Genomic DNA, 12620 nt, shown 5'->3' on the forward strand with positions numbered 1-12620 from the left:
TCTCTGTTCTCTATTCCTGGAAACTCTGATTTTTGGCTGTTGAGCCTCCTGGGCTGGTCTTTACTTCTCGTATTTTTTCTCTCTGAATCTTTTATCTTTATAGTCTACTTTCTGGGAGATTCAAAAAAACAAAACTTTACCTTCCGTCTCCTGATTGCTGAATATCTGCCCTTGCATTTTTAACTTTAAATAGCTGTGATTTTGTTCTTCTGACAGTACTTTTGTCTTCATAGCATCCTATTTTTGTTTCATAAGTGCAATATGGTCCTTTATCTCCATTTGTTTCCTCCATGGTGTTTTTTTTTTTGGTGGGGGGAGGGGGTTATTTGTTTTGTTCATTCTCTCTTATGTTAGAGGGTTTCTTCAGATTTTCCACGATCCTTGATTGTCTAAAAAGCCAAGTGCAAGCCGTGACCCGTGAGTAGCACGTATCTACTGACGGCTTCCCTGTCAGGTCATCTGGCCAGGGTGTTTCACTGGGGAACCTCTAATGTCTGATCTTTAGGTCATTTCTCCTGGGATGACCATCATGCTCCCCTGAGAAGGAGCCTCCCATTTGTCGCCTGAGGGAGAAGGCCCGGCTTCTGGCTTGCTGGGGACTGGTTGGGGAGAAGGCTGGGATTCTCAGCCTCAGTGCCGGGCCGTGCCCTGAGCTGTGCAGGGGATAAGCTTCCAGTTTCCTCTCAGGTGAAGGCAGGGAGAGGACACAAGGATCCAACTGTTTCATTAGCAAACTCCCCACTGATCTTCCTTTGAGCCCCACCTTGACTCCCACCCAGGAGCCTAGTAACCCAATTTCTGAGCCTGTTCTGCTACAGAAATAGGTGGCTTGTTAGCTTTTCTAGCTGCAGGTTTGGCATTCAGCTTCCTAGGGTCTGCTATCCAGCTTCTAAAATTCTGCTGCTGTTTTCTCATCTCCTGTTCTCTTTGTCCTTATAGATTTACACTTAAAAGCAATCAAAAGCCCCACAAATCTTTGTCATTTAATGTCAGAAGCAAAGCGAGAGAAGAAGCGGAAGTATTTATGTGTTCCAGCCATTATTACCAAGAACATTTTAAAATTAAATAAGTCAGCGGTTTTCTGTATATTCGTAAAGTTGTGTAACCGTCACCACTAATTCCAAATTATTTTTATCGCCCCAAAAGGAAACTCTCTGCCCATTAACAATCATTCCCTGTCCCCTGTCCCCCCATCCTGCTGTCTGTCCTTGTGGATTTGTCTATTCTAGACATTTCATATAAATTGAATCACAGTATACAGCTTTATGTGTCTGGCTTCTTTCACTTAACATAATGTTTTCAGAATTCATTTTGTGACATGAATCAGTATTTCATTCTTTTTTAAAAAAATTTATTTACTTATTTATTTTTAAATTTTATTTATTTATTTTTAGAGAGAGGGGAAGAGAAGGAGAAAAAGAGGGAAACATCAATGTGCAAGAGGAACATCGATCGGTTGCCTCTTGCACACTCCCAACTGGGGACCTGGCCTGCAATCCAGGCATGTGCCCTGACCAGGAATTGAACTGGTGACTTTTCGGTTTGCAGGACAACACTCAACCCCTGAGCCACACCAGTTAGGGCAACAACAACAACAACAACAACAAAATTGAGATATTAATTCTTCTTTATGGCTAAAAAATATTCCATTGTACAGATATATCACATTCTGTTCATTCACTCATCAATTGATGGATATTTGAGTTGTTTCACTTTTGGGCTATTATGAATATTGGTGCTGTGCATATTTGTGTACAAGTTTTTGTGTGATGGTTTTATTTCTCGTGTAAATGTCAAGGAGTAGAATTATTACTGTGTCATACTGTAATTCTGTATTCACCTTTGTGAGGAATTGCCAAATTGTTTTCTAAAGCAGCTGTACTATTTTACATCCCTATCAGCAGTGTATGAGGGTTCCAGTTTCTTCACATCCTCATCAACACTTGTTTTTATCTGTCTTTTTGATTACAGCCATCACAGCGGGTGTGAAGTGAAGCCTCATTGTCGCTTTGATTTGCATTTCCCGATGGTTAGTGATGCAGAACATCTTTTCATGTGTCCGTTGGCCGTCTGCGTGTCTTCTCTGGAGAAATGTCTCTTCATTTTTTTATCAGATTGTTCATTTTTTAAAATTGAGTTGTAGGAGTTCCTTATATATTTTGGATACCATTTGTGAATACATTCTCTTCCCATTCAGTAGGTTGTCTTTTCATTTTGCTGATGATTTCATTCACTGTGAAGAAGCTTTTTAGTCTGATGAATTCCCATTTTCTTATTTTTGCTTGTTTCCCTTGTGTGAGGGGACATATCCAAAAAAGATATTACAAGACTAATGTGAAATAGTATACTGCCAACTTCTCCTAGGAGTTTTATGGTTTCAGGTCTTACATTGAAGTCTTTAATCCATTTAGAGTTTATTTTTGTATCTGGTGTAGGAAAGGGGTCCAGTTTCACTTTTTGCAGGTATCTGTCCAGTTTTCCCAAAATCACTTGTTGGAGAGAAACTGTCATTTCTCCACTGTACATTCTTGCCTCCTTTGTTACAAATTCATTGACCATATAAGCGAAGGCTTATCTCTGGGCTCTGTATGCTGTTCCATTCATTTGTGTGTCTGTTTTTGTGCCAGTACCATGCTGTTTTGATTATTATAGGTTCATAGTATCATTTGAAATCAGGGCAGAAAAATATCTTAATAATACATATTTGAATAATAACAGTTTTATTTCTTGAGCATCTCCTATTGTACCAGGCTCTGTGCTAAACACTTATTTAATCTAACAACTCTATACTTTTAGTGTTGATATTATTGTCCTTAGTTTACAAAAGAAAAAAAAACAGCACACAGAGGTTCAGGGACTGGCTCAGTCACACAACTAGGATGCCTCTGACTTGGGATTTGAACTTGGTCTGGCTGCATCAAGGGCTATGTCTGCTTCTCTCTCTCCCTTGCCCCACATATGTATATACTATGTCCCTTGACTCTTCAAATTGAAGATTCACTGAATCTTAGAACCACAAAGTCTTTAAATTTAAAAAAAATTATTAACGCAAATTTAAAAACACACAAAAGATAAAAGATGAACAAAATAAACATGGTATATAAGCCACAGGAGAATAATAAATAAAACCTTGTCCAGAAAGTTAAATCTTCCTTGGGAACCTTTCTTAGTCCCTCTTCTTTTCCTTCCTCCTCCTTTGCCCCCTGTCCTGAAATTTAGCCACACAATTTGAGCATTAGGAGGCAGAAGGGAAGAGTGGTTAAAAACACGGGCTTCACCAATTCGCGGATGCATGGTCCTGGGCAAGCACGAAGCCTTTCAAAGCCTCCACGGCTCTATCTGTCAATGGAGATAATAAAACAGTCCTCAAAGGGTCACTATAAAGATTCAATGGAACAATTAGCACAGGCTCTGGCACAAAGGTGGGTTTAGTACATGGTGGCAAATATTATTACCAGAGACTTGAAACTGTGGACTCGGGTCCATAAAATGCTTGAGTTAGACAGGAGTGGAGGGAACACTGAGTCCAACCTTCCCCCCTCGTTTTGGAGATGACATATCCGAAGCCAGAGAGGTGGAGAGGGACTTGGCCGAGCTCACAGAGGGTGAGCAGCTCCTTTCCGCACTTGCATATCTATGGGTGAGAAGGGGAGACAGGCAAAAACATTTTCTGCTTCAAAATGATTTCCTGTCTAGGGAGCGATGTTTTTAGAAACATCCAAAGAACCTTATGAATCCAAAGGTCTGCTCAGAAACAAGTGATGAGGGACCTCAACAGCCAATGGGAGCGCACTGGCCTTTCCACCTACCTGGGGAGCTTCCCCTCCTGATCCTGCCCCATCAAAGGCAGCTTTGCTCAAGTCAGGGTATTTCCAGCTTTGCGGCTTTCACTTCTACTTCTACGAGGTGGGTGGAGTGGCCTCCTGTGGACGAATCAGATTTCTTCTCAGTCCAAACTTCAAGAGGTGAGCTAGGGGTTCAGGCTCTTAGACACACAGGCAGCAGCGGCAGCAGCAGGACAGCAAGAGGCTTGGGTTAGACCAGAGACCAGAACCATGGATGACCAGCGCGACCTCATCTCCAACCATGAGCAGCTGCCCATGCTGACCCAGCGCCCTGGAGCCCCAGAGAGGTACGTGTGCGCAGCAGGCAAGGGCACAGACATGCAGAGGTGCTGGGGAAGGCGCCGTGGACCAGAGCCACAGGAGGAATGGAGTTAGGCTCTGGCTCCGACAGTGTTTGGGTGATTTCGAGCAAGTCTCTGGCCTGCCCTGGGCTCCGGTTCTCCCTCCTGTAAAATGAGGGGTCTCTTCTGGGTCAGGGGTTTTAACTTTACATCATGAGCTGCCCTTCTGAAAATTGGAGAGAGCTCTGTATTCTCTCCCGAGAGCTTCACACAATATCAGGGGCTTCACAGACCCCTGAGGCTGGGCCAGGAACCCTAGGTTAGAAATCTTGGACCAGGTTTTGAAAATGTTATAAATCCTAGATGGGGAAACAAAGTTTCTAAAAGAATGACAGAGCTCATCATAGGAGTGCCCTCCTAAGAACCATGGATGGGTACACGTGTTTGTATCAAGGGAATTGGAGTTGCAGGTGTCTATAAAATAGATGGAGACATCAGCCACTGCAGGAGGGATTAAAAGATATTGGAAGAGGGTCAAAAAGGGCAAAGGGGGCTCTGGCCAAATATCTAGAAAGGGCTGGGGGTTGATGTGGGTTGTGTTCTGCCTGTGCCCCGTCCCTGGCAGCAAGGGGCCATCTAGAGGACCCCCACGCTCCTCTTCCAGCCTCGAGATGGCCTTACCCATGTGTTTTTCTGAAAAAAAGAGGGGGAGCCAGAGGGCAGTTACCTCAGTATCCCCTTCTCCCCCTATCTCCAAAAAGGAATTTATGAATCTTTGGGACTCAGAGCTAGATGTGATGATGTCAGCTGTTGCCAGGCAGAAAGACATTTGAGAGGGACACTCAGAGATGTCATGAGGACCTGCGTTCTGCGGGAGAGGTAACCAGATACAGACCATTAAAGCAGTGATCTGTGAAAATCCTAGGGAATCCTGTGACTAGGAGGGCCAGCCAGCTCTCTTGTTGGAGATGGTTGGATTCTGGTCCAGGTTCTGTGGTGTCACATGTGACTTGGATAAATCACTGCTTCTTTGATGACAATAGTCATAATAGTTCCTCTTCACTGTGTACTTGCTACCAGTTCTCAGCTACTGTTAGTAATTACAGACACGGCTAAATGTTAAATTCAATGCTAATTCTCACAGTAACCCAACGAGTCAAGTATTTTTTATTATCCCACTCTTTACATAGAAAATTGAGGTTTATTTTGGTAAATGACTTAGCTAAATTATCACAGGTAGTGAATATTGAGTCCAGAATCTGAACCCAGGACTAGTGTTGTTTCGTATTTTGGGCTGACTACCATCTGGTCCACTCCTAGGGATATAGTTTGCAGAGAGGGGAGGTGAGACCCTTCTGAGCTCAGGTCACCTAGTGAGTTGCAGACCCAGCATGGGCTCTGTGTACAGAGAGGGTGCCCCCTCGTCAAATCCGTGTCTGGTTTTCCTTTTAGCACAGCTACTGCTTCTAAAACTGGCTTGGCCCTGTGTACTCAGGCCATGCCAGACTTGAGCAAGTTTCAGACCCTCTTGTGAACACTTCTGCCTGGCAACACCTGTGTCATCACTCCTGCTACTTCTGATTGGCTCCTGACTTTGGCCAGTTACTTTATTATTGAAGAAGGCAGTAGAAGGAGGAAACAAAGAGAGAGGAAACGATGAGTTGGCCCTGGTCCAGAACCCAGGGGACAGCATTCAAGATGTATAAAGAGGAAGGAAGCCAGATGTTAAAGTTAACTATTAACTCCCTTGAGAATCACAGTCAGTGTTACCTGTGGAGTGCTATGTGCTAGTAATGGAGGTGAGAGCTCTACCCCCATGATCTTATTTAATATAACCACTTTTGAGTAGATGCCCTTACCTTATCTTACTCAGAGAAGTTGACTTGCCCTGGGTCCCTGAGCCAAGGGAGTGGCAGAGCTGCCCTGATCCAGATTATGTGGACTCATCTTTAATACAGCTCTCGAGATTCTTAGGTCTTATGAGAAACTGAGGTTCAGAGAAGGGAAGGGGTGTTCACGGGTCAGAGGCAGAGCTGGGACAAGCCCGGGTGTGGGGTTGCCAAAGGAGGGAGCGCGCTGATAATGAGCTGAAGACTCTGAACCCTGGCAAGGCCCAGGCTTCGGTGGGCCTTTCACCCCCCGTTGGAAGCTAGGCAACCCTGCTTCCTTGGAAAGGCCAAGAAGCGGGACTTGTTTGCCCTCCCTGCCTGGTCACCTCCTTATTCCCACAGGGGGTGTTTGCTTTCTCCTCCCAGAACAGCAATCCCCGGGCTGGCCAGTGGGAAGCCAGTGAGAAAGGACTGTGTCTTTGGTGCCACGAGCACCTGGGCAGAAGGGGGTCCTGGCGCTTCCTAGCCCCCCTTGCTGGGGGCTGGAGTAAACAGGGTGCTGTCTCATCCTGACAGTTTCCAATGGGTTTACTAGGAGTCCCGCCCCTGGGGTGAGGTCAGGAACCCTCATGGTCCTGCGCCAGGACCCTTACATCCCCCACACTGTAACTTGTGTCCCCCAAACTGCACCCAAGACCCGCAAACTGCATCCAAGACCGGCAGCAGCTAGGGCGCCCTGAGACCTGCGGCCTGGCCAGCCCTGCCCGTGCCGCCAGCCGGCGCAGGGAACATGAGGCTCAGGCACCACACTCCTGTGGGGACCCCTCCTGAGTGGAGACCACCACGTGAAACACTTCTGTACCCATGTGGCAGCCCAGAGAGTGGCAGAGACTTGCTCAAAGACATACAGGGAGTTGGGGCCCGCAGGGGTGGTGCCGGGCCTGCTCCAGCCTGGCTCTGTCCCATTCCCCCAACCTGCTCCTGAAATGTGAAAGCCTCACTTCTCTTTTCCAGGTGGGCCTGCCAGCTCTGCAGCCCAGGCCCCACTTCCTTCCCTTTTCTGATTTCACTGCAGGGGTGGGGTGTGTAGGAGGGTAACAGCCCCCTTCCTCTCCAGGGCAGCCCGCATCCTCAGGAGGCCCCCTGGCTGAGGGAACCTGGGGAGACCCTCCACCTCAACCCCTCATGGCACAGGTGGGACAGAGGCCGAGAGAGGCCGAGGCACTTGTCCTTGGCTCTTCCCCACTCAGCCTAGGCCCAGGGGCAGCTCCAGGATTTCAACTTGGGAGGGCCATACAGCCTGCATTGGTTGGAAGTAGGGACCGGGAGAATGTCTTTAGGCTGCATGTCCATAGGCACTTGTTTGTGCTTAAAGTGTGTGCGTGTGTTAGAGGTAGCCATGGAAGTGGGTGGGCTGGTAGAAATGAGGGGCCACCTTCCCCCATTCCCAGCCAGTCCCCAGGGCAGCCACCTCCATGGACTCTCTGATTTCTCCTCCCTCCCCCAACAGCAAGTGCAGCCGTGGAGCCCTGTACACAGGCTTTTCCGTCCTGGTGGCTCTGCTCCTGGCTGGTCAGGCCACCACTGCCTACTTCCTGTACCAGCAGCAGGGCCGGCTGGACAAGCTGACGATCACCTCGCAGAACCTGCAGCTGGAGAGCCTGCGCATGAAGCTTCCCAAGTGTACGTGCCCCACCCCCATCCTGCCAGCCCCCGCCTCCACCATCCCTCACCTCGGAGACCCCGTTCCTGTACCGAGCTGGGCCCACTGTCCTCTCCTCCTGGTCTGGAATTCCAGCCCCTGCTCCCCTGGATCTGAGATCCTGGTCCCCAGATCTGAGTTCCCTCTTCCCCGGGCACTGGGGCCACACTCACGCTGTCCCTCCCGACCCTGCAGCTGCCAAGCCTGTGAACCAGATGCGGATGGCCGCCCCCAAGCTGATGCAGGTGCTGCCCATGGACAGCATGCTCCAGGGGGTAAGCGCAGCCCCAGGGCGGTGCGAGGGGAAAGGTTATCTAGCCTGGATGGGGGGCATGTGCCGAGGGACGGGGAGAGACAAAGCCAACCTGGGGGGCATCCTGATGGCTAGGGCAGGACAGGGCCCACCTTGGGGAGAAGCAGAGTCCCAGGATGGGCGGAAGAGAGCCCTGCCCTCTGCTGTTCACGAGGTGCTTCTCTTGTCCCACTGCATCTCACAGTCCCCTCCTGTTCTCGGAGCCCTTATGTACGGATAAGGTTGCTCTTCACAAAACTACCTGCTGCCCACAAAGCCCTGGGTGGGCAAGTGTACGCAAGTCTGACCAGTAAGGACACCGAGGCAGAAGGGTGGAGTGACTTGCTCGAGCTCTCACATTTGGAGGTGGCGGAGATGGCCCTGTGGAGCACCTGGGACTCTGGACTCTTACCCAGACCCCAGCTGCTATCTCCGTGCAGGGCCCCTCCCCTGGGGCTGGTGCCGATAACCCCACTGCTTCCTCCCACAGCCCATGCAGAACGCCACCAAGTACGGCAACGACACAATGGACCATGTGATGCACGCGCTCCTGGTGAGTGGGACCCGGCGGGTGGCCCTGCCTGCCCACACGGGTGCCTGGCAAGGACACCTGCCCACATGGGCCCCAGGCAAAGCCACGCTCCCAGGCCTGCACCTGGCCTGGCTCATAGTAGACATTCAATGTGGGCTCACCAAATTAGCGAAGGAACGCAAGAGTGGTGTTCCTTAATGTCGAATGTGCTCCCGTCTTGCCACCACCCCCCATGCTTTTTTGAGTGGCTGAGATGCAGAGACCTAGGCGCCCACGTTTTCCTTCTCAAGTTTTGATCGCACATCTACTCTGTGCCAAGCACTGTGCCAGGCTCTGGGCCCACAACGGGGAGCGATCAAACCCAGGTCCCAACCCCACAGGGACCCCAGGTTAGCATGGGATACAGGCAAGTGACAGGGGATGACGGATGTGCAGGGGCCTTTGTGAGGAGAGATGCAGGAGACCCAACCCAGCTCGGGGTAAGATCCACAAGGTCTTCCTGGAGGAGGAGATGCCCGAGAGATGAGCAGGCATCTGGAAACAGAAGACAGGGGTTACTGGTGTAACAGGGCCTGGAAGCTGGTTCTCCCACCTTCCAGCCTTAGGGTCTTGTAGCTGTGCAGCTAGCCTGCCTTTACTTCCTCCGCTCCCCCCAGCCCCACCGTGGCTGAGGTCCTGGGTCCAAGCTTGCCACAGCTCGGGTCCACCCCTCAAAAGGGAAGGCCAGCGCGACATGGGTTGCGCATTTCCCCTTACCTGCCAGGAGCTCTGTTTAACCTTCCTTCCTGCCCTGCTCCCCTGCAGAGAGCTGACCCCCTGAAGACGTACCCGCAGCTGAAGGGGACCTTCCCGGAGAACCTGAAGAAACTCAAGAGCACCATGGGGGGCCTGGACTGGAAGGTGCCCCCTCTCCCGATGGCTGGGGCAGGGCTGGGGGCGGAGAGGTGGAGGGTGGGCCAGGGAAGCCACTCTCGGGAAGCTGGAGGAAGCTTACCAGAACTTAAAAAGCTGCAAACACGGAAAGGTGCTTGGAGTTGAGGAACCAACTTGTCCAAGCCCTGTGGGTCTCTAAGGGGGAGCCAGGCTGCAGCTGGACCCAGGGGTGCAGGGACCCTGCCCAGCCCTCTGCCTCTGTCCCCAGGGGCAAAGCCAGGCAGGGCTGGGGAGGGCTGGTGAGTCTGATCCCCTGCCTCTGTCCCCATTAGGTCTTTGAGAGCTGGATGCATCAGTGGCTCTTGTTTGAAATGAGCAAGAACTCGCTGGAGAAGCCCACTGAAAATTCACCAAAAGGTACAGGGAGTTGGGAGCCTTGGGGTGCTAGGGCTCCTGGGACCTCCCTCAGGGCGCTCCCAGAGCTATGGAAGTGAGGGCCTAGAGCGCTCCCTGACCACACCAGACTCCCCCAGCCTCTGCCTCTCACTCCTGTCTCTCCTGTCTGTTCCTTCTGGGCTTGGCTGCCCCCTGCCCCCACCCTGCCTGAGGGCCCACAGGGCAGAGGTCTGGAGGTGACCTTGCTCTGGAGGATGGTACCGGGCAAGTGGGCCCGGTGCAGAAACCACCTGGAACGTCCGGGCAATCAGTGCGGTGACCTTCCTCACCCCTCAGAGGGACCCCCGAGGTCACAGCAGGTGCCGGACAAGAGAGCTTTGGGGTTTTTCCATCTTGTGGAGCATGTATATACCAGGATCTTCAGCTCTGAAGCCTTTAAGAATGTCATGTTTAAATTCTGGTGATAACCTGCTGCACAAGTTTGAGCATCTCTGTGCTCTGGGCTTCAGTTTCAGAAGCGGAACATCAGTGGCCCACGCCGCGTGGGCCTCAGGTTTCTCCATCATAGACTCCTAGAAGGCCCCACAGACGCCATCTTGATTCACCATCTTGTGAATCCCTTCTACAGCATCCACTAACCGACCCCCATTTCTACTGGGACACCCCCAGTTTCAGAAGCTCAGACTTACCCAGGGGTCCATTGCTTTTCCCTAGAAATCAAAATCACAGGTGCAATTCCAAACTTTAATAGGCATGGAGCATCGGAAGAAATCCTCAAATAATAGGATGAATTAGCCACACAGCCACTCACTTCCTCTTTGGTCTGGGGCCGCGCTGGGCCAGTCCTCAGTCTCCCCATCTGTGCAGTGGGGAGAGCCAGCACCGTTCCTTGGGCAGGAGGCATTAGGCCCGCAGCAGTGGTGCGTGGACCTCTGGCTCTGCTGAGACCTTGGCTCAGAGTCCACTCACTCACCGCCTTCACCATGCCTGTCGCTTCAGTACTGACCAAGTGCCTGGAAGAGGCCAGCCGCATCCCTGCCGTCCACCCGGGCAGGTTCAAGCCCCAGTGCGACGAGAACGGCAACTATTTGCCGCTCCAGTGCTATGGGAGCATCGGCTATTGCTGGTGCGTCTTCCCCAACGGCACCGAGGTCCCCCACACCAGAAGCCGTGGGCACCTGCACCATAACTGCAGTGGTAAGCAGCGGCCACTGTGCCAGGGAGTGTCAAAGGAGCAGGAAGACCAGGAAGGCTGAGGGCCCAGAAGTTTCCCCTGGTGCACACGTGGCCAGGACAGTCAAGGTGTAAGCTCCCGCGGGGGGCAGCCACGCAGCCACGCATGCACCCCTTTGTCCCTCTACCTACCTGCGCATTCCTCATCTGTTTGTCCATCCGTCACTTCTGTCCTTATAGCCACACTCATCGACTTGTTCACTTATCCTTTCATCCTTTCCTTGTGGCTTTTGCCCACCTGCACACTATCCCCTTAGGCATCCCGAAGCCTTACAGATCCACCCATCTCATTTCATCACCCCCTTCCTGGCCTTTCTCTTGATTCCCCAACTACACTTCATCGCCGCTGTCCAGCACGTACCCTTCCACGTGGCACCTGCTCTCCCAGAACAGGGCTGCGGCCAGGCTGGGAATAACCCTAGGCCCCTCACCAGTGGGCACAGTAGCTGGACTGCAACTAACCAGTGGCCTTGCTGCTCCTTTGCAGATCCATTGGACATGGAGGATCTGTCATCTGGGCTGGGTGTGACCAAGCCCGATCTGACCCAAGGTAATGGCCCCTCCAGAGGGGATCCAGTCCCCAGCCGGGCCAACCCCTTCCTCTCCCTCCTGGGGGGAGGAGGAACGGGGGTGTGGGTGGCTACGTGATAGTCAGTACTTGTACCTGAGCAGGGGCCACTGGAGAGCGGGGAATCCTCAACTGTTTTGAGGCCCCAGGATGCTGGGAAGGGGTAGAGACAACTGGTGGCTCGAACCCTAACCTGCTGCTTCTCTCTCTGTAGCCATGGTGTGAGAACAGCAATTGAAGACACCAGGCCCCTGACAGCTCTGCATGGCCACAGCTTCCTTGCTGTCTTGCTGTCTTCTACCCCCAACCCTAGCCCCATACTCCTCCCCTTCCACCCCCACCTTGCACCTCATTCCATGAGACTCTGGCACCTGGCTCTCCATCATCCTTGGACACAACAAATCGTATCAGAACAGCACGAATTAATGACACGGGAGGGCCCTCCTGCCCAAGCTCCATCCAACAACAGGGACACAAGGCCCGAGGAGGTGGACCATGAGCTAAGCTGACCCATTTCTGACACCACGGCAGCCCCCAACATGGAGCTCCAAGACCTAGACCCATGGACAAGGAGTGCAGGTGCAGGGAGAAGGGAGGATGTTCCCCTAAGTCCCCAAGGTAGGACAGACTGCTGTCCCTCCCCTTCTGCCTTTAGCCTTGGCTTTCGAGCCTATGTAACTGGGGGCACGAGCCACCCTTGGTCTCCAGCATCACTCACCAGAAGAACCAGCCTCTCCACTACAACCCCTCCTCTCTGCCAGCCCCCAGTTCCCCTGCGCAGCAAGCTTGTCATCAACCCTTAGGGTGGCTACTGTGAGAATAAAATGTAGATTGTAGACCACTTTTGGCTCCTGGCTGTTCTGCTGGGGTCTGGTTTGTTTACTCCAAGGAGGCGACTGCAGTGCTTGAACCTAGTGGCCTGGGTGGGAGGATGCAGCGCGGGGAGGCCCAGCACGTCGCCTGTGGGGCCGGGCAGCGCTGCGGGGTGGCAGGCTTGATACACAGGCACACTTGGTTTCCATGTTTAGCCAGAGGCAGGCTCTGCTCCTAAAAGGAAATAGGCTCTTGC

The 12620-nt window shown here is 51.9% G+C and overlaps 1 protein-coding gene across 2 annotated transcripts; it reads left to right on the plus strand.

Annotated features, from left to right (window-relative positions):
• The first annotated feature begins 3842 nt into the window (after window positions 1-3842).
• Window positions 3843-12392, plus strand: CD74 (CD74 molecule). Of its 2 annotated transcripts, XM_054567919.1 has the most exons (9): window positions 3843-4132; window positions 7466-7638; window positions 7853-7932; window positions 8440-8502; window positions 9286-9381; window positions 9687-9771; window positions 10750-10947; window positions 11471-11533; window positions 11766-12392. In XM_054567919.1, exons 1-9 carry the CDS (start codon window positions 4056-4058, stop codon window positions 11774-11776), a joined length of 846 nt encoding a protein of 281 aa, XP_054423894.1. In that variant the 5' UTR covers window positions 3843-4055; the 3' UTR covers window positions 11777-12392. The 2 variants fall into 2 exon arrangements, with proteins under 2 accessions (XP_054423894.1, XP_054423895.1); XM_054567920.1 differs by lacking the exon at window positions 10750-10947.
• Window positions 12393-12620: the final 228 nt, after the last annotated feature.

This window comes from Pteronotus mesoamericanus, unplaced genomic scaffold (genome assembly GCF_021234165.1).
Source record: "Pteronotus mesoamericanus isolate MK-2021 breed Mesoamerican mustached bat unplaced genomic scaffold, CSHL_Meso_final contig_2, whole genome shotgun sequence".
Classification (NCBI taxonomy): domain Eukaryota; kingdom Metazoa; phylum Chordata; class Mammalia; order Chiroptera; family Mormoopidae; genus Pteronotus; species Pteronotus mesoamericanus.